The following is a 22,224-nucleotide window of genomic DNA, read 5'->3' as shown; positions in this document are numbered from 1 at the left end:
TGTGCTCATGCCCCAATACTAGAAGTTGCTGCACCATAATTCTGTGCCAAAGAGGGGCCGTTTCTTTGATTAGAACAATGGGGGTCATTTGCTTTAAAGGCTCATCTGTTTTTTTTTTTCCCCCTACTTTTTCAGGCCTAGATGACGAGCCAAGAAGTGAGCGCTCTGAGACCACCAGCTCAGATGACCAGAGGCGTGGGGTGAAGAGACCCCGCGAAGAGCATGGGCGTACATACCATGAGTATAAGGAGGAGGCATACTACAGCCGGTAAGACAAATGCCTCTAACAGCCGAGTTGTATACTAAGTACGCCGTATTTACTTATTGATTTTCTTCAAATGGCTCATTGAACTTGCTTATATTTCCAGCTTGTTTTTTTTTTCCTTGGTATTCCTTATTTCAGTTCCCCATTCCCTGCGATTATGTACATCTTAGTTTGCGGGTAGAGTCACATGACTTCATCCCATATTTTCATCTTTCAGTCTGTGATTGCGCTAGGTTATCCAACAACTGAATGTAAGAAGTGCTTTATTTGCCCCTTGTAATCTTTCTAGGACAAGGCTAACCTGTTCCACTGTTTTACATTTTTGTGGTTAATGCTTTTACCTTCATAAGTTCTCGGTTAATGCATTTACCATCATAAGTTCTCTCCCTCCTGTGTGCCTGTAAGGTATTGGCAATTCGGTTTGGCTAAATGGTATAATTCTCTTGGTTTGCCACTTGTGTGACTGAGGATATTAAAGGATATTAAAAGAAGTTAACACACAGAGCTTTAATATTAATACTCTTAGTTCTACCAGTCACCTTAACTGTCCCCGAGTCACCATGGGTAGAAGGTAAACCTTTTGTTATAACATTGCATGGACACTAGGGGAGTGGAAGTATTTTCTGGGGCTGGGAATACCCCCATGCTACGTAGTGTACACAATGTGATCCATCGTCCTCCCAAATCTCGTGAAAACTGTCCTGGATTATGAAATCTGGATTACATACCATGCACCCTTTAATTCCCCGTCCCAGGTGAGAGAGCAGGAAGGCGCCCAGTTGTGTTCTCTTCAGATGTCCCAATTAACCAAGCACTCCGTCCTTTAGCCAAGGAGTGGAAACCTAATGCTGCACTTGTGATCTGTCACTGACCCTGCTTTTATCAATTGTTTAAAAAATAAATAAAACATTCAAAAATAAAAATACGTCCGAGATATGAAACCTTGTGTAGAACGTAGATCATATAGGCAGTCACAAGGATAGAAATGTTCAAACCGTACATTCGAGATAATAATTAAGCCCAGGTTACAAAAGCGATTCTGCCCAAACTGGTAAGGAGTTGGCAAGATAATGTCATGACCCAGTTATTGACCATTTACCAGCATCCTCTTGTTGACTACGTTCAAACCCATGACCCCATATTACGCCCTATTGGGCCAAAATGTTTAATGAGAGTTGAGAATTTGGAGTGTAGTTCATGGAGTGGGACCAAATTTGGTTACATTTGCGAAGGCGCCTTACGGGGCGTAGCAATTATCTTTTTGACTGAATCGATTTCCTACACTTTATACCACCACATGTTGCCATGTCAGCAGTCTGAAAGTGCCGTTTCTTTCTTTTTAGTCTGGATGGGTACAAGTACCATCTTTATAGAATTTTGTATGCCTTTGTCGCGCTGCTAGAATGAGTGGTGGCTGTTAGGAAAGATTGTCCTTTTTGCAACTTCCCGCCATAGTTTCTTATGGAACCCCATTTCTTTTGCTGTTTCTGATCCCGTCTTAAGGATCCGCTTCACTTCCCTTGCCTTTAGCTCACTTGCCATGGCTAATCTGATCAGTCCTTCAGATTATCATTACTGGGAAACTGTTTGCCTTCAGAATTCTTGTGTTTTTATTTTGCATACATCATTTTACCATGCAGTGCAATGGTGATACCTTATCACACTAGCTTTTTACACATTGTATTTTTCGTTACTTTTATATGTGCTTAAAGACAAACTGGTGGCATCAATTGCATTTTTTTTAAACTATTTTTGCATTGTTTTTGGTGTGTACGTTAGTTTACTGTGTATGGCTATTAAACGTGGCTAGTGTCCTAGAATGGCAGTCCACGTCCTTGGTGCCAGAAAGTCAGCTTCTGGGCAGATGTGAAATCAGTAGTTTTCCCTGATTGGATAGCTACTGGCTATTTGAATAGTGCAGATCCTTGCCATTGGTGGCTTGTACTTGCTTTGTTTGGATTTTGGATAAGGGGTGGACTTCTGCAGTTATTCTTCAGATCTGCGTTCGGGCCATAAATCCCTCGAAGATTAGACAGTTGATGACCCAAAGATGACTCCTGAAGCGGCCCAATCCCAGTGAAGCCCTGCGCCTCTGCCTGATCTTCGAAGAACTTGAATGGTGCTTCAGGCCTTGGACTAGTGGGAGGGGGGGAGCCAGCTAGCCATAGCGCCTTCTTGAGGATTCTGCCCTTTGGAGCCTTTGGAAGATGGTCTGGACTGCTTGTTGAACTGACCAGCTCTCTTGTGGGCTGTCTCGCCAGAAGTGTTGCCATTCTGCAATGGAGTCTGGAACTTTGGTGTTCGTCGGCTTATGCCACAAGTCGCCTTCTCCATGAATTCCAGCTTCCTATCTTCAAGGGAGCCTGTCCTGGAGCGGCTCTTTTTACTGTGACTGGAACGATCCTGTTGTCTGCAAATGGTGATTGTTGCTGGAACTCTCCTTCCTCCATCCACCACAAATGGTTCAACAGAAGCACTGAAGTATTATAAAAAATAAAGTTTTATTGTAATTACAAGAAAAGCAACCTATATTAAAATAAAGGTTTTTTTATAAATTCAAGCAGTCCAAGGTAATTCTTGGGGGCAAGTATGTCGACAGTCATAAACACAATATAAAAACACAATGCTCAAGGTACACTGACCAAAGCACAAACCTTGTTCAGAATACTAACAGTATTTCTAGGCCAGTCGGGCTTAATCGTACACATTTAGACTAGTACTCCCCTATTCAGGGGGAGTTGGACCACAAGTAGTAGACCCTGTTAGTCATGCAGTGACACTCAGTTAAGGAATCACTTAGTAAACCAACCCTGTTATCATGGTACATTTCTGAACAGTGAAAAACAAATTCATGGAACAGTATAAGCCTTTGATTACATTCAGGATAATGCTCCGTTAACCCAGGTGAGTAAAGCCTGGTGTAATAAGCTATTACAGTTGCTTTTCAGGTCAGTGGAACACAGACTAATGTAAGCAATAACTCAAATTTTAGGATGGCACAAGGCAGACCAAGGCTACCCCCACAATACTCTTAAAAGAATTGCACACAGCTATTCAAGATAAGTAGAACCCAAGGCAGACTTAGTCTAAATAGACTATACAGCAATTTAGGGGAAGCAAGACCCAGTTGGGGAACCTATACATTTTATCCTAAAAGAAATGGTAACGTGAAGCCAACAGCATTACTTTTTGTAAGAGGGGGTCCCAATGGACAGGTGAGTAAGATAATCTTATATAAAGGCAAAACACGTTCAAAGGATAGTAGTAACTTTTGTAACTGTTCCTTTTTCAGAGGGCCCATTACCAAACCAACTCTTTAACACGTATTAATTTCTTAGTCAAAGGGCCCACAACTTATAGGTCTTTCCCTATTCTTGAAGCATGGGTGTTCTCAGTGGCAGGAGGGGATCACTAGCACTCTAGCGTCCAGCAGACGGGTCAGGATAGACACAGATTTAGGGAAAGTCGCAGTTCCCGTGGAAGTCTCTTCGGAAACAAGTACGTAATTCAAATTAGATTTTCTTAGGGTCCATGGACTTCAGAGAAGACACCCTAGGAGGATTCCAGCAGTGGGCCTAGGTGAACTGGATGAGAGGACTCCTAGTCGGATGAAAAGCCCAAAAGCTACACAAGAATCACACAAGGCTTAAGGTAAGTAATACCCCCACCAACACAGTACCTCAGCACAGAAGAAGAGTTTGCAGCAGGATGTCATCAGGATCTGCATCCAAAAACCTGGTCAATGAATTCCTTATGAAGATTGAAGACAGGACACTGGAAGAGATTTTGCAGCAGGGATCAACGGGGAAGGCTCCAAGCCAGAGTTTCTTCGTGGCTGGATGCGGCTCTGTGGTTTTGGCACCCTTTTCAGGAGCCATGAGAAGACTGAATGTCGCTGGTTGCATTCTTGTTGCTAATCTGGTCCAGCACTCTGGTGAGGGGACTTCAAGGACTCGATTTGTGTCTCTGAAGCTCCTGCAGGATGCCCCCCAAGTTTCAGCAAGATTCTGAATCTGGAAGACTGCATCGTCCGATGACTCGCGCTCCTAGGTTATTGGGCTCTGGTTCCACAGCAGGCTCTCCAGTTGATAGAAAGAAAAGTCATCTCAGCCGGCTTTTCTTCCTCTTCGGTTTTGGTTCCAGTGGTTGACTACCTTTTTAAGCTTCCAGGATCTGATCTTTTATACAGGAACACAGCCAATCAGACAGACCTACAACACTCAAACCTGAGGGGGTTTGGCAGTCCTTTCAGGACAGCCAACCTCCCAGTTGGAACAGGATTCCAGCAGGCAGGCTGGAAGACAAGATGATTGCACAGTTTTGGACTCTAACTTTCTTCCTGCCATCCCAGGCCCTCTGGAGCCTCGCCGGCTTGCCCAAGGTCTTCTGCCGAAGACAACTTGCACAAAGGAATTTCCCACCCCGAAGAGTAGTGGGAAGGACCAAGAAGGGACAAACTCGAGAATGGCAAAAAAAAGAGGACTGGGGCCATTTTGGTAAATGGGCATCCATGGGTACCGTTACTTCAGCTGTGTAAACAGCCTGCGGTAAAGGTGCACTGAATTAATAAAAAAGTTCACTCCCACCAGCCATTTAGGAAAGGCTTGTCCCTGTAACAGAAATGTTACAGTGGGAATGAGAAAGGTGATACACCATATCTTCCCAGCACTCCACATAAGGTGGGGTGTGCTGGTCTCACCAAATAAAGTTTAGAGCGTATCAAATATCCTTTTTATCCTTGGCAACAGTAGTTCTCCCAAGGATTGACAGAGAAAATAATGGAAGCCCAAAGGGCAACCCAGTAACAATAAAAGGTATATGCCAAAAAGTTGTCGAAGGATAAAATCCAAAGGACTGTGGAGTCTTAAAAATGACACCCATAAAGAGAGTAAAAGAAGCTCTGAGCGTGGAAAAAGGTTCCCACTCACTGAGGTATAAGGAAAAATAATCTACTAGCCCAGCAACAAGTTCTGGGGGGTCTCAAGTGAGGGAGTTTTAGCATTAAACTGAAAATTGTACCTAGCACTTCTTGCAGTTGCACCTGTCTGGAAGAATCCTCAAACACGCGCCTCCTGGGCACTTCTCACTGGAACAAAGGGTGGAAGATTGAACCCCCTGCGACACCCATGCAATCAACAGCGACTTCAGGGAAAATCTGAGCAGGGGGGTTAAGCATCAGTGTGCCTGTGCTGCCCCACCCCCATAATCCTCCATAGGATAACATTGGGAACAAGTCCCTTTGTCTCCTGTCTCCATTCCACTTATCTTTGGTTGTCGAATCTGTCTAGTATCCTGCCCCTGGGTTACCCTTGGAGCTGGAAGAATGGACAAACCCATACCTATCTTCTGGTAAATTGTTATTAAAGTTTTTAGTTGGTTTACCACCACCTCAAGCCCTTTGCATCCTTCATAAAGAAAATGCAAACCCGTGAGAAACTTTCTGTTGGGCAATGTGATGTTTTGGGCCTATGGCCCCTTTTATTTTAGGGTTTGGACTGTAGGTTATTGTTTCCCATCATTTGATTGCATCTACATTACTTGCCTGCATGTTTGCACTGCTTAAGTTATTTGTATTTTAAGTGAACCTAATAGTGATTGTATATATTTGTATTGTAGAGTGTTGTGTGATAGTACTACCTGCTCATTTCAGTTTTGTTCCGGTTTGAGTGGTGATTGGTCATTGTTTGTTTGTTTTGTTTATTTGTTAATGCGCGCCCAACCCATGGGTAGCGGGCACAGCAGTTTACATGAAGACTTAAGCTTGTTACAATGTTTGGCATTAGTATATACAACACAGTGGCAAAAGAGAGCAAATATATGTGAGACTATATACAATCATAAGCATATAAAACACAGCTGCAAAAAGCAGCTATATACACTAATATATACAAACATGTACCCGGAGGCGGGGCATGTCTTGGGGTGTCCAGGCAATGGGTAGGATGGCTCGGTAGGAGGCTAGGTGAAAGTTGTCATTGGCACGCCGCCAGTTGATTATCTTGTGCCTGAATTTCGGGTGCGGCTGTTCCGTTCTGAGTTCAAGTGGTAGTTTGTTCCAGCAGTGAGCAGCTTTGACAGGAAAGCTGGATCCTCCCGTGGTGGAGCGTTTAAACCTTGGAATCTCAAGTTTGGAGGTGTTAGCAGATCTCGTGGGTCGCGTGGAATACTGTTGATTTTTTCCATAAGATACGGGGGGCTAGGTTGATTAGACATTTAGATGTGAGGGATGCTGTTTTAAGTAGGATTCTGTCTTTTATTTTTAACCAGTTAGCCTCTTTCCTGGAATTAGTGATGTGCTCTCTGTAGGGGATATTTAGTGCTGCTCTTAAGGCATTGTTCTGTAGTCTTTGGAGTTTATCAGTGATATATTTGTTGGTTCCAGAATACAGGGCATTAGAGTAGTCTAACCTAGACATAAGGGGGTTAGCTAAGGTAATGCAGCTGGCGTTAAGAGAGGTATGGTCTAGCTGCACGGATGAGTTTCCAGGTGTAGGTAGTGGAGGGGACGAGGGAGTTGACCTGCTTCTTGAGAGTAAGGGAGGAGTCCAGATAGGATCCAAGGGTTTTAACCAGACATCACCTTGATAGGGTTATTATCAATGCTGAAGGATGTGTAGTTTGGGCATAGTTTTTGGAGGTTGACTTCAGAGCCTAGGATTAGTATTTCTGTTTTATCGTCATTCAGGCAGAGGCCGTGTGCGGCAATCCATGCCTGAATGATAGTGTATATCTTGTTCACCAAGACTGAGTCTGTCTCGTAGTCGCCCGAAAGGGGTATGAGGATCTGGGTGTCATCTGTGTAGTTCGTGTAGATGACACCCAAACCGTCCAACTTGTCAAACAAAGGCTTGGTGAAGATATTGTACATGGTGGTGGAGACACAGGATCCTTGTGGGACACCGCAGGTTATTTTGATAGGGTCAGTTGAGTTGGTGGTGGAGAAGACTCGCATGGTGCGATTTGCAAAGAAGGATTGGACCCAGGCTATAGCATCTCTGGTGAAGTTGGCAGCAGATTCAAGGTGGTTGCATAAGACTGCATGGCCCACCAGGTCAAACGCAGCCGACAAGTCCAGTAGGAGGAGCAGGGCTGTTTTCCCGTTATCCTTAAGTTCCTCAATTTGTGTCTTGAGGTCTAACAAGGCTGTTTCCGTGCCGTGGAGAGGGCTGAAGCCAGATTGCCGTGAGCCAAGCAGGCGGTTAGCCTCCAGGTAGTCCTGGATTTGTATGTAGGTGGCTCTGTCTAAGATTTTTAGTAGAAAAGGCACTGTGGTGATGGGTCTGTAGTTGGTGGGGTCCAGAGTTTGTTTTTTCAATAGTGGGAGGACCCATGATTCTTTGAGGTTGGTGGGTACCGTGTTGGATTTAAAGGAAGAGTTTCTAAGTTTGGAAATGAAGGGAGCTAGATCCCTAGCTGCGTCCTTTATTAATTGTGCAGGGCAGAGGTCGCTCTTACAGTTTGAGGGAGAGTATTATTTTTTCTGTGGCGATTATGGAGATAGATTTGAATCTAAATGGAGCAATGGTCTTATTCTCCTGGGATTGGGGTATTTGTTGGGGCAGAGGTGGAAGTGTGGCCTTTTTTTTAGCAATTTTACATTGAAGCAGGGAGATTTTGTTAGGAAGGGCGTTTTGTATATTTGTGCACCAAGCTTTGTTTTTGGGGGCATTGTCTATTGGTTGAATGGGGGATTCCAGCTCACGGAGGATGGTAAAGAGCTCTTTAGTATTAGAGTTAGCTTTTGCGATCCGGTCATTAAAGGTATTCTTCTTGGTTTTGATCATTTCTTTTTTGTAAAAGTTGGCAAATTCGGTTAGGTTGTTTTTTTTGTGTTCTGTGGGAGAGTGGCGCCAGATAGATTGGAGCTTTCTTTTATGTAGTCTTAACGATTTGAGGTGGGGCGTGAACCAGACATTTAAGTGGGCTTCCTGTTTAGCTTTATGTAGTTTGGCTGGAGCAGCTGCGTCTAAAGATTTGGTCATAGCATCATTGAAAGTATTTACCAAGGTGTCCGGGTTGTTACTTTCCAGGCCAGATATGGCTGGAAGGAGGAGAGGGATAATGTTTTCAACAGTCATGTCCTTACTTCTGGTCAGGAGAGGGGGAACCATGTTGTTGATTTTGGGGCTAAGGTGATCCAGAGTGGCGGAGAAGGTTATTAGGTAGTGATCCATCCATGTTTGTGGAGCAATATCGGTGATACTGATGTTACAGTTTAGTTCCGATACCCAATCGAGGGTCCTTCCTTTAATGTGGGTAGGGGAGAGGACTTTTTGATGAAGGCCTTAGTCCTTGAGCAAGGCTGCAACTGACTGCGGGATTGTCAGTTTCATTAAAGCCAAGGTTAAAGTCTCCCAGTAGTAGGGTTTGGGAATGGTCTTTAGTGTTGTTGGCTATAAGGTTAGTTAAGTCATCTTCAAAGGTGCCTGGGGGTCTGTATATTAAATGGATTGAGAGCGTGCGGTTGTTAGAGAGAGGCATTTTGGCTGTTAGTGCCTCGCAAGATGAGTAGGAGACTGATGTGGCTGGTCTGATGGGAAGGGAAGATTTGCAGATGATGGCTAGTCCGCCGCCTCTACCATTGGGCCTGTCTGCTCTGAGAATTTGGTAGTTATCGGGCACTGCTAGCATCAGTGTTGGGCCTGCCGCCTTGTGGAGCCAAGTCGCAGTTATGGCCAGTAGGTCCAGGTTGTCCTTATTTAGGATGTCTGCAATTTCTGTGGCATGGGCCACCATTGATCTCTCATTAATGAGAGCTCCTAGTAGTGTTAGAGAGCTATTGGGTTTGCTGGTTTGACAGGTTTTACGTGATCGGGTATCCAAAGTTGTGCCATTTATGGTAGGAGTTTGATCATTGGTGAGTGGTGCAGGTTTTTGGGTTGGGTGGTAGTACGTCTGTTGGCGTTATTCTGGTGGCTTCCTACAGGTTCATAGATACTAGGTAGTCTGGCCCTGAGTCTCAAGTTTCTATCCTTGGGAGGGCTGGTTTTGGGAGTGACGGTCATTGTACTGGATATAGCGGTGAATAGTATTAGGGCCAAGGTGACTTTCGTGAGGAACATTTCTTAACTATGCCAGAGACGTACTGTGAGCTGCCGTCTAGATATTAAGTTGGCCGTAGATACTTAAGTGATATGCCTGAATCATTCGTGTCTGGGGTTTCAGTGGACTAGTATTTAGTATGTTTGCCTTGTGTAGATGCAAGAGGGGTATTCAAGCAAACCGACATCTAGATTCAATTTTAACACAGACTTGATACACTGGTGACTGGAGAGTGGCAGTTGGTACATTTCAGTTCATTTAGGTTGTGGAGATGTTCGAGTGACCTGTGCAGGCAGGTACAGTTGACCAGAGGGGTTCACCTGACCAGAGGGGTTCACCTGGATGCAAAGTATACAGGTTGCAGAGATGGCATACGCAGAGCAGGTACAGGTTAGTTATGACGTATAGGTGATTGGCTACCGTGTTTTAAGCACTAGCGCTCAGCATATCGGGGCGGCTGCCCAGTTAAAGTCATGGTCGGCAATTAGAGTTAGTGTGGAGAGTCTTACAGTTAGTGTTGCAGAGGTCCAGGGGTCCGGGCTCTTCCGGCTCCGGACAGGAGGAGCCTTATGGTGTGTGCCTTAGGGGTGGGCCGGCTTATCGCCTGCCGGCGCGGGATTGGTGGGATAAGGGCAAAGGTGCCCAATCAGGCGAGGGGACTGATCTTGGCCAAGTCCTAGGCCAAATCAGACAAAGAAGCAAAGTGGAAATCACTCGCGGCCATCTTGGAATGGCAGATGCCTCGTGGAATTCAATGGTGGCTCTGTTCGAGGTGCAGATAAAGTAGTGCAGAGCAGCAATTCGATTCAATGCCTGGAATCGGGTTGCGCACGTCGGAAATGTTGTGCAGCTAGAGCGGATCCGTGTCACCATGCACTTTCAGTGCAGGACTGGCTCCTAAATATTGGGCCGATTGCCCAGGGCCCTACCTTGCATCCAGATGATGCCCAGGTCCTCCTGGTGGAAAGGGGACTGCTCCAGCAGTCGAGGGGCTCCTGCTCCTCCAGCATGAAGGCGAAATGGAGAACGACTCTTAGCAGAAGTGCTGGTAAGGGGGTATCTTAAGCCAGGAAGGGGGGATTCCGGTAGGAGGTTGTCTCATGTGCCATTTTGTGATATTACTGCATAGTTTGCAAGCGGCTCCCATGTAGTGGAAATGGTTAAATCATGGCTAGGAGCACAGCTTTGGTCTGAGCTAGTAAGTAAGTATAAAATAGCACTCGCTTGTGTTCCCTCAGGAATAGGCAAGAGAAAGTCTTACTGAACATCAAGCACTGTTGCTATCATTGCTCTGTTAAGCTGGATATTTATTGTAGATCTGTGTTGCTGGATACTACACGTGTGTTGAATGAATGAAACCCATCATGTATTTTATAGGCTTCTCAATCCCTGAATAATCTAAAAAGAAATCTGGACTACAAACATGTCTGCGTCTAAGATGTTAGGAAATTGCACATTGCATCAATGAAGTTTTGCACTGCATTAGTCCAGAGAATTTGACAATCAATCTTGTGTTTTTTGGGGACATCAATCACCTTGCATGCCACTATTACACCAGTACATCGATGACCTGTGGATGGTGTCACCATTATAGGTAGCCTTTTGTAGTCTGTGCTTCTTACTTATTGATGAACATGAGGACACACCAATAGTTTTCAGGTCCCAGGGGTGTAGACTGGCCTCCATCACTCAACTGCAGCACATTATGGCATAATCACTGCTTCCTCGCAGGTGTGGCGTTTTCACCGTAGATCATGAACTGTGGGAGAGGGAGAGGAAGAGGGGAGACTGGGGACCCCCAGGAACACACGCACCACTCAGAGCCACGCAGAGTGACTGACATTCAGGTTTATGTGGTTGAGGCTATTGTGAGTTATTCGAGTCTGTGTTGGAAGTAATCTTGAAAATGAGTTGCATGTTGCCTTCATATTTGTAACATGTTGGCCCTTTTTGTATTAGTTTCATGAGCAGGGTATGTATATTTTGATGAAGTGCTGAGAAACTTGAACCTTGTGGGACGCCACAGTTGGTGGTGTTTACCAGTCCTTTCTCGCTCTTTATTTCTGTGGCTGGATCCTCCCCAGCGCCAACTTGTTGAGATAATCTTTATACCTCCTTGGGGCCAACTCTTCTCAGTACTATGGTAAGGAAACCTGTTATAACTCTACAGGTTTCTTTTGGTTCTTCTTCGGCTGGGTCATATTTCTTCCTGGATCCAAGACTGAAGAGACATTATCATAAAACAGTAGTGTTATTGCAGATTTCTGATAGGGACTTGGTCCCAAGGGAAAGCTGGTTAGGGAGTTCCTTTACAGAACAGGAGTCCTTATCCCATGAGGTGACTCTCCCTGTGAGGTTCTTCTTTCCACAACCCATAGGCTGACTATTGTGTAGCTGCCTCACCTCCCTAGCCCCCCATGGGGAGAAGTGACGAAATCCTGTGAGTTGTTGCATCCTGTAGTTGGATTGTCTGCTTTTCCTGCTTTGTTCTTTGAGAGTTTTAATGTAAGCTGTTTTTTAAAGCTTTTGTTACGATCCTGGTTTCAAGCAATAGGTTTATGCTTTTTTAGAAGTAGAGGGCGGGGTGCCTTGATGCGTGGAGGGTCATTTGTTGATCCAGCCATATTGCTCTCCATTGCTGGTGTGTGGGAGATTGGTCTGAAGTGGTGGTTTTGTTTGTTTCCAGTCTGGTAGGGTTTTGGCTGTATTTGCAGTGGTTGTGCCGATGGCCTGATGTGGAATCAGTTTATTTTGCTCCCGAGATGGTCAGTGATGTGTGCTGCATAGCTTTTGGAAGTGCATGGGCATATTGCTGAATGAGATTTAAAAAAAAATATATAATATTTTTAACGTGAACAAGCGGTCTGTTACCGCGAAACGCGTCGTTATTTGTGTTTGTTTTTCCCGTCCTGGACATTTAATGAATTGACTATTGCAAGCCAGACTTTTTCCTGGAGTGCCTTCCACCTTTCCTGGACCTTGGTGCAGGGTTTTTATATAAATATATATATATATATATATATATATATATATATCTGATAGTTTTCACCTTGTCTTTTTGCCGCTGATCGGACTCTTTCAGTGTAACAGGGTTTCTTTGTTTTCCGCAATGCTGTTTTTTTTATTAAGTGGTAATTGTTGCTGGTATTTGACTGTGTCCAGTTGTTTGAAATGTTTCTCCATGTTTTCTTTAACTCTTGCTCTTGGTTGGTTTTCTTCAGTGTTCTCAGCTCTGATGTAAAATATCTTGTCAGTCGTTTTTTTTTTGTTTGTCATGGGTTGTGCTTTTTTTTCTTTTAATGTCAGGTCTGGTGTCAATTGGTTCAGCTGTTTATCTGGTTTGGTGTTTTCCATCAATTGTTCTAGATTGTTTGTTAACCTTGTTACAGTTTTGTATTTGTGGCTGGTATGGGGGTTGGAATCTTGATAGTAAAAGGGATCATTTGATGGTTGCTCCAGATGACTGGTACCGGTGAGATGGTAATGGCAAGTCTATCCCTGCAGATGATTTCATCAAGGGCGTGGATGGCCCGTTGCCCATTTGTTTCAGGAGCAGGCTTGCCAGGTGAGCACTGAGGGAGCTTGACGATATTTAATTTTTTCTCTCAAACCAAATGTTAAAATCTCCCAGTACAATGTCATGTTGCACTGCTACGTGGGCTATGGTGTCTCTAAATTTCACTGCGATGTTCGGGATGCATGTCGGTGGTCTGTAAATAACAGCGTTCAAAATTTAGGGGAGCTTTGAGATATGTAGTTCCTTTTTGGAGACTAGAAGGGCCTGGTTAACTTGACACCAACACCAGGGGCTACCCTTTGGCTCTCCAGGCCAACTGATGCACAGCAAACGCACCGTTTTGTCTTTATTGTATTGTGGCATTGTCTTTAGTTCTTTAAAATCACTGTGGTAGTACTGTTTCTGAGTTTTTTGCTTTTGGTTATTGTGTTGGCATTAGGGTGGGGTTGTTGAGGTGGAGGATATTCACTGTTACGTTTCCCAGCGGTTTCCATGTTTTGAGTCTAACGGCCTGATATATGCTTGGTAGGCACTTTAGCTTATGATGAGATTTTCAACACATAGCATAGATATATGCACAATCATTATGCTAGGGTAGTGCAGCTATGTGTTTTGTATTAACCCTTCAATGCTGAGCTCAGCTCTATGCAAGTCTATTCAAATGGGACAAACCTACTCGTCGTTGGCACTTCAGGGGTTAAAGGGGAGCAAAGCTATGTACGCGGGCAAATTATGGTAGGATAGCTCTGTGCTAGGTATGTAGCAAAATGTTTTGAGAGACAGCCGGCCATGTGGTAGGTGTGTGTATATAGAGCGTTATAATGAAAGTAAAAACAGACCAGCTATGTGCCAGGTGCTTAGGGCAATATGATAACACTGAACACATCTGTTCAGTGTTAGGAACGTTTACTCTTTTAGCACCTTTCCCTCCATTTTTCTATGGAACCCCAAACATTTAGCTTCTATTTTTGAATCTGACCTGAACTTTTTACAGTTCAGTGATGGCTTTTGCTCATGTGTCATGGGGAAACTGACATTTCTTTCAGGCTGTCAGTACTGGAATACATTGTTTCCCTTAGTCTTTTGACTTTATTGCTTTTGGTAACGTTTTATCATTGTACAATGCATAATACAAGGAGGTAAACTTTTTTGTTTTGCCCTAACTCGGAGGAAGTTGGGTTACTTTAGGTGCACTTAAAGGACAAGCATGTGGTAGCAGTTGTTTTGCAAATTTATTTTAGTATCTTTTTTTGTGGCCTTAACTGCATTTTGCTACCTACTCTGGCTAGTAGCCAAAAATGGCCATGCCGCAAGGGTTTTCGCTTGTCCCTTGGCCATCTTGTCGCTAACTCTTCTTCCTGACCTGCGAGGACAGGAAAATCCTTGTATGGCCGTGCAGTTCCTGGGAAAGCTGAGGCTTTTCACAGGCTACTACAGGACCATGTGTGTGTTTGTGTGTGTGTGTGCGCAGGAACTGCCTGGTCCCCACTCCACAAGCTGGTTTCCGTGTGTCTTGCTATGCCAACAGTGGACCCGATTGGACCACTGCTGGTGTGTGTGCGTGCGTGCGTGCGTGTGCCAGATCTTAGATTGGCTAGTGTGAGTTTGACTCTTGCCTGCCTTTTGGATAAGAGAACCCCTGCATGCTTTCCAGAGAAATCCTGGAAGAAACCTGAAGGTGCCAAGTATCCTGTCAAGCTGTAAGACGAGCAAGGAGACCGTGGACCAGTCAGAAGGCCTTGCAACCAACTTGTGCTGTGCCCATGAAGAGCCTAGGTGGATCTCCAGAAGTCCTGGGGGGCTCTTTGGCCTTTAGAGCGGTGGCACCATCCATTCCCGGCGCCAGCCTTGAGGCTCAGAACTTTGGGGATAAATAGCGTATGTTGCAGGAGTCTGTCAAATTTTGTGTCTCCAGCGTTGAGGGGACCACAGATTACAGGTGAAGTCCGACTGCATCCGGTGTCTCCCTCGAGGCTTCTCTGCATCCAGTCCTCCGAGGCGGGTCCTTCGAGTTTTTCTACAGTCTCCATCCTGAAGAACTTGCACCACCATTGTAACCCCCGGTCACGGAGGACCGGAGCTGATGGTGGGAGACGTGACCGTGGACCCTCTTCTGAAGACCTGCCAAGTCCCAAGGAGAATCGGGAGTTTGGGTGGTGAGTTACCGTGGTACTTACCTGGCCCATAGTGCCCCTCTGTTTAGTAATTGGGTGGCTCACCCAGTGGCGAAGTTGTGCATACCTAAATCTTCCCCCCCCTCTCCCTAAATGACGGTATATCATGGTTATCGCGGTATAGCAGGTGGAGTTAACTAATCTTAACAAATATTTTCTTAAAGGTCATAAATTGTCAGCATTTTGAAATTTGTCTCTGCACATTTTTAGCTGATCCTCCAGGAATCTAAGGCAGCTGCAGATTTGGTCTTTCATGGCACTCGCTCGTTGATCGCCTTGAGAGTGACTAGTGGAAGTGTTAAAATGCACATTTTGAGCAATGAGCTTGCTGCTCAGTCATAGGTCATCGCTTTGAAAATCGGCCTCGACCTGCATTCTTTTGGTACCACATGGCATGGGCATCATGACCCCTCGCTGCAATGTCATAAAAGTTTGTTTTGATAACGCTTTATCCCATTTAAAGGGAGAAAAGTCACTCGTGAGGTTTGAAAGCCCATGTCATTGTGTTTCTTTTGTCAAACTGCCATAGCCAACGCACACTTACCAAAAGGTTGCATATTGATCAAATCACTAAAGCTTGTTTACAATCTGCCTAGTGTATTATAAAGGTCTGATGTTGGAGTCACCAACGACCATGTACAGCGATCAGTGGGCACTGTTGATTTCTTTCTTGATTCTTGCAATACATGTTCATTTACCTTCTTAAAGATGGTGGCACAAACATTTTTTTGAAAATGACAGTTAAAATGCATATCGGCACAAATGACTCGGATCACCACTGCCTCATTACCATTTTCCCCAGGTCTGAGCGCATTAGGACCCTTGGCATGTGAGTTGAGACAGAGGAATGCTTTCATGGGTGATGTCACAAACCGAGGCTAGCCCTGAGAAATATCTCACCCCCATTGCTCTGATACTTCAAATTGAACGTAGAATCTGTCCTGCCTGCTTGAGTCCAGTGCCATATGCAGAAGACAGGTGAAGGATCAAGCGAAGAAACAACTGTAGTGACAATGTGTAAATCTACACCGAGGACAGTGGGGGGTGCAGTTTGTATATTATCACAAAGCACTAGGCCCAGGGTTGATACAGTCTACAGAGCTAACGTTATTTGTGGACATGCATCAGAAGGGCATCCCATTCATTCCCCCCATTGAAATCTGGGATGTGTAGTTCCCCATCTTTCAAATTGGTGGGAAAACTACAAATCAGCTGGTCTTTAACCCGAGTCTACTGATCAGAGAAAGAGCAGTTACAGCAGCAAAGCTGTATTTACTAATGTGGCCTCACTTTCCCTATGCTCTTGTCTGTCAAACGCAACATCCCACAGTGCAAGATCCAGAATGCATAGCACTTGCTTACTGCAGCCTTTCCAAATCAGATTGAAAAGCTCCCTTAATAGCTGAAGGCCCTAAAACGGTAAACCGGTATAAACAACGTGACGGTTATTATAGTTCAATTAATCTGTTCACGGTATCTATAACGTTATACCGTTACATCCCTAGTTACTAAACTAGGCTGGCTTCCTATACATATGACAACCAGGCCAGTGTATAGCAATCCAGTTTGAAAACTGAGGCCCCGATATGTGCAATTTATGTAGTTCTTCGTTAAAGCATGTGCACACTGTTCTATCTTGGCAAGGTGAAATAGCCTGGCTGTGTGCTAGGTTAGTAGATGGTTATAAATGTACCCCAGCTCCGTGCTTGGGTAGGCCATCGGTTAATATGGAACACACATGAATGAGCTAGGTATGCACAGTGATGGTATGGTAGCCCAGTTTTGTGCAAGGTTTGCTTACAGTTATAAGTGGCCCAGCTATGTGGTAAGTATATGGGCAGGTAGGATTGAGTTATGTGCTAGGTATGTGTGTACAGTAGCCTGGCTATGGGCTAGATGAGCGGACACATTCTAGTGGTACTGTCCAGCTATGTGCTTCGTATATAAACGGTAGTATAGATGACACAGGTGTGTCCTCTGTATGCAGACCATATGATAAATGGCACAGCTATGCTAGTTAAGCGGAGTCATTTATAGTAGAACAACCCAGTTATGTGTTGGATAGAGTATATTGAAGCAGTTCAGCTATCTGCTGGGCAGGCAATTAGCTGGACTGCCATGGACTGCCGCATAATACACTGTACTGGCTCTGCAGACAACTGGGATGCATAGCCTAGTTACATGCTAATATTCAGAGTTATTGTAAGCAACCCAGGTATAAGGTCAGTATGCATATAGAGTACAATTGAACGCTTTATATTATGTGCTTAGTATGTAGACTATTGTATAATAAACGGCTAACTCAGCTATATGTAGGTGTGCAGATTAAAAGGGAGCAGGTTGGCTTTGTGGCAGGTGTTAGGCAAAAATTGATGTAGCAACTCTGTGGGAGACTACACCACCCTTGTCCTCTTGGTATTAGGTAACCCCACCTATTGGTCTAGGTCTACTACTCAAGTTGGTGTGACTGAGCAGCCATACTTCTCTCAAGAGGGGTAAATGTGAGCTGTAGCATTGCAATTTACAAATAAAAGTATCCAAATTACACTGACACCTGAGTTTTTCTAGTAAAACCATTATATAACAATCCGTTTTTAAATAAGCATTCTTTAGAAAGGGCAATGTGTAACAATACAAATGCACTTCAAAATACTTTTTCAGAATCAAGTCACGCAAGTAGATGATCTTTAGAGATGCTTCAAACACACTTCCTACACCCTGAGCTGGTTTCACTCACTAGGACAGTATTGGCATTTATATATCACTTTTGTACTTGGTCAATTCTGAGGTTCGCAGAAAGGCAAGGATGAAGGAAGGAAAAGGTTTGACAGGTTCTCGGAGCATGTGAGCACTTCCAATGAAGTCTAGATAACCTTTCCCAGCAATATTAGCCAAAAACCAATGTATCCCCTATGAGGGACAGTAAGAATCAAAGTCAATGGATTAGAAGAGCCTGCAAGGAGCCGGGACAGTCAGTAAATTGCAGCAAATTCTATGGAGCTGAGGCACTTCTTAGATGGCAAAAAAGTATTGCACAAAGGGAGCGTTTGTTGAAGAAAATCACTGTTGGGCCACAATATGTTACACTTGTGAAAGTTAGAGCTACAATCAACTCTAGAAAAGCAGCTACTGCAAGTCTCCACTGAGGAGAGCAATATACAGACAATGAGGTAAGTACCCCAAAATCAGAACAGTACCTTTTGGTTGGACGAAGAGGATGGTTGCAGTGATGCAGATCCTGGGTTCCAGGGCCTCAGTGGTGGGGACAAGAGGCAGGACGTCTGGAGGACTCCTGCATAGCAATTCAAAGGTCGGCGGCAGCTACAGGTGTTCTTTGGGTCAGTCGCACTTTGTGGTTTCAGCGCTCAGTAAATAACACAACCGCAGATCTTGGACACCGGTTGGGCTTCCAGCACTCTGGTGAGGTGACTGGAGCTTGGGTCGTCCTGCTTCGGGGGGGGGGGGGTTCCTTGGGAGACTCCTGGAGCTTTTGGCCAGCTTACAGACGTTGCACTCAACTATGGATTTCTCGACCCCTGGCACTCGGTTCCAGCAGCAGCAAAGAAGTACGGCCAGTTGGGGGAAGGTCTTCCAGCAAAGTTCGTCACAGGGTTAGTTGGTCCCACTCACCAAAGGGAAGAAGTTGTTCCGTCCGGAGCTTCTCTTGTCGATCAGTAAAAGGAGTTTCAGCACAGCAGCATGGTTTCACTGGGCAGTTCAACGGTCCAGGAGGATGCAACAAGCTTCGTTCACGGTTTCTTTGGGTTGTTCTTCCCAGTGTTCGACTCGGTCTTCATTTCAATTAGCCTCGCCTTTTTCAGCAGGTTTCTCCCATTCATGCACAGCCTAGCTGTCACTCTCACAACTGCAAGGCCAGCCAGCCAGCCAATCGGGACTGGGTGCATTCAGGTAACCAAGGAGACTAACCTGAATGCACCCAAAGTTTTGGATGGTGTTAGGCAAGATTGTATTCAGGAGTGGTTAAAAAAAGAGACCTTTCCATCCTGCACCACTCTAAGCTTTGCTGGATATATCATCGACTATCGAATCCCCCTTTTCCTCAGAATGCCCTTAACATTTACAAAAGTTTTCCTCTGGTCCTGCACCTGCTGGCTGAAATCAGGGAGTAATCGAATTGTCGCGGAACCCCATTGCAAATTCTTCTTCTCTCTCGCCACTCGCAGCAGAGTATCACGATCCCTATAATTGAAAATTCGGGCAATGATTGCTCTTTCCAGAGCCCCAGGGGGGCCCTGACCGCCAGCGAGCGGTGGGCTTGTTCAACCATAAACGTACTAGTGGCTTGTCCAGGACTTCTTTAAGGAGCTGTTCAGCAAAAAGTTCCATATTATGAATGTGTGCTCTCGGCCACCCCTGTAATCCGAATATTATTTCTCCTAGACCTCCCTTCAAGATCATCATTTTTAGCAGTAACTTTCTTGACTGTCTGTTGCAGGGATGCTACCTCTCGTTGAACGGCAATCTTGTTTTCACCTTCCCCTATCTGCTCCGCCACCGACATCCTCCCACACAATTTCTCGATTTGCACTGCCGCCACATCTACCTTACAGGTTAAAGCATCTATTTTGGGCCCAAGACTGTCCGTACTGCCTTTTAGGGCCAGCAGGAAGGCAGAAATGTCAATAAGGAATCGCTGTGCTCCCCATCCTGACTGGACAAGGCCCGATCTGTTCTGGCATATTGTTCCATCTTGGACGGTCGTTTCTGGTTGCCCATTCCAAGCGAAATGGAGTCAACCCAAGCCTGCGCACAATTCACCCACGCATGGGCACAGGAAGGAAGGGGACCAAATGCATTTCAAAAGGATCAGGTCTCGCACCTACTGCAGGACTATTGGGCCCAGGGGGAGATGCAACTAACCTCCAGCCCCCTCTGCAAGGCCCCAACAAACTTAGGTTTCGCCCGGTGCACACACTTAGTTAAAAAAAAAGAAAGAAAAGTGCCACCCGATGTATAAACGACCTGCGCCGATCAGTTCTGCAGTTGGGATATTGGCTCATCACAGCCCCAGCAAGGAGCCGCTGACAGTCACTACAGCTAGAACAGCCCAGGAGACAGAATGTGCAGCCTCAGCAGAACCCACTGCTGGTATAGGATGGGCCCCCAACAACCCGCACCAGGAGAGAGGTGTAGGGGTGATAGCCCACCAAGCTCAGCCCACCATTCCACGGAGCCAACCAAGCCGAAACCGCCACCGTCTCCTGCGGCATCGGCTGTGCGTGTCTTTGACCAGGAGGGAGAGGAGCCCACAGGACCCCACACTGTCCAACTGCAGATAGGCCGGGTCCGGGCCCGCGGCAACCCCCACCTTATGTAATATGCCAGGAAGGAGGGGGGGCACCCGACTCTCCTCCTCCACGGCCTCGCCTCCACAACGCCACATCTCGGGCGCACACCAACCAGCCCAGACCGCTCGCAGATCAAGCAGCAACTCTAGGCCAGCGAGGTACAGGGAGTCGACCCGACCCCAGGGACCATGAAGGGCTCAGCCACTACGTCTTCGTGCCGAGGGCTAGCCTGCATCCCCCAGCACCGCCACACGCTGGTTCCCAGTGGGGGCGGGGACACCAGCACCAGCCCTGGTCACAGTGAGAATAGTCTGGTCAGCAGGCGGCAGCCAAGGATCCAGCGCCACCAGAGCTCCGCAAGGTGGAGGGGAGGGGGAGCTCCAGCTCCACGCGGCTGCCACAGGCCCCAAGTCAATTACAGCGCAGGATGCAGTCGGATCTCACTGTGAATAAAATCTCAATAGAGCGTAGCCTACGGTCGTTGTTGCTTCTCTGTGGGACAAAGTTCCCGAGCCTCCGATGGAACGCTTGCAGGCCGCAGCCATTTTTGATGCCGCGCAACAGCGCACCAGTGCACCCCACTCTTCCCCCCCCCCCCCCCCCCCCCTCAGCAATCCACATAAGGTGGGATGTGCTGGCTCACTATTTAAAATGTAACGGGCATGAAAATCCTTCTTTACCCCTTGGGAACAGTAGTTCACCCAAGTACATTAAAGAGAAATTAACGGCTAAACCCAAAGGGGCAACCCAGCCAAAGCCCTAAAGTTATAGAAAGTTATAGGAAACTATAACTCCAATCATACACTATGGAGAGACATAAAAAGCACCCATAAAGAGTAAACAACTAGTTGAGTGGGGGGCGGGGGGGTGGGGATTCCTGTTCACCTAAGGACCAGGGAAAATAATCGCAAAGTCCAAGCGAAACGTTTTGGGGTTGAAACGGATCAGGAAGATTTATCGCCAATATGAAAATATTACACCTTCCACTTGAAGATCCATTTACATCTGCTCCCTGATGCCACTGAACTGAGATTCCCTGAGCCCCACTTAAGTCTTTGCTCCACCAGTTGTCTACAAACCTTTCATGCTTGCCACGCACCAAACGGACTCACTAAATGCCAAACTTCTTGTATTTCTCATTATGAAAGCACAAAGTCCTTTTTTGAAAGTGTACAGTGCACCACAGTTTAAAGGCCACTAGCTACCCTGACTTGAGCCAACCATCAGGTTCCAGATCATTTGACGGTCCTTGCAGATCGCGCACTTTCCCTGTGTGCAGTGCTTTACCGTTCTACCCATCTGTCCCCCTTAAAAACATGATTATTTAAAAGACATTTACTACCATAGGCCATACCTTTCACAAACAGTTAACTGTGCCTGTGATCCAATAACACTTGGTGAGACTGTTTTTCTTTAAAGATAAGCTTCTACCATGTGTGTTTTCTTCACTCCTTTAATGGTTCCTGTAATTTCCTACAGCAGGAATGAACATGATGGCACATTTTCTGATTGTTTTTACGAAGCTTATAATTCTATACTATGCAACAACAGTGCTACTTTTGTTTGTCCTTTCCCTCTCCCCTCCCCCTGACTGTGCCCATCTTTGCCCACCCTCCCTACAATACCCATATCCAATCTTCTCTCATTCACCCAAACCCTTTTGCTGCCAGTTCCTGATAAACTGAAGCCCCTCTGATTCAGTCTTGACTGGTGCCATCACCTCCATATCTTGTGATTTGCCACCCAGGTAATGTGAGCATAGATGACGGATGTGAAGCAGATGTCTCCTAAATTCAAAATGTACAGATTGTGGTATTTACTAAATAAGTTTCCATTGTGGATCAGTGTGGGTATGCCGAAGTTGAACCAGAGAAGTAAGAGTTTGTGTGTATTGTCTCAAAGGTAGATCAATGCTCT

General features: G+C 45.7%; 1 protein-coding gene across 1 annotated transcript in view; it reads left to right on the top strand.

Moving 5' to 3' along the window:
- Nucleotides 1-22,224, top strand: part of HNRNPUL2 (heterogeneous nuclear ribonucleoprotein U like 2) — a 225,324-nt gene that overhangs the window by 7,332 nt on the left and 195,768 nt on the right. Inside the window, exon 2 of the mRNA XM_069645200.1 lies at nt 136-268. Coding sequence (XP_069501301.1) covers nt 136-268 — 133 coding nt within the window. The remainder of the gene's footprint in view (nt 1-135; nt 269-22,224) is intronic.

The sequence above is a fragment of the Ambystoma mexicanum genome, chromosome 2p, assembly GCF_040938575.1.
Source record: "Ambystoma mexicanum isolate Mex_15411 chromosome 2p, UKY_AmexF1_1, whole genome shotgun sequence".
Lineage (NCBI taxonomy): Eukaryota > Metazoa > Chordata > Amphibia > Caudata > Ambystomatidae > Ambystoma > Ambystoma mexicanum.
The sequence above is the reverse complement of the archived record's forward strand: the minus strand, read 5'-3'. Positions and strand labels throughout refer to the sequence as shown.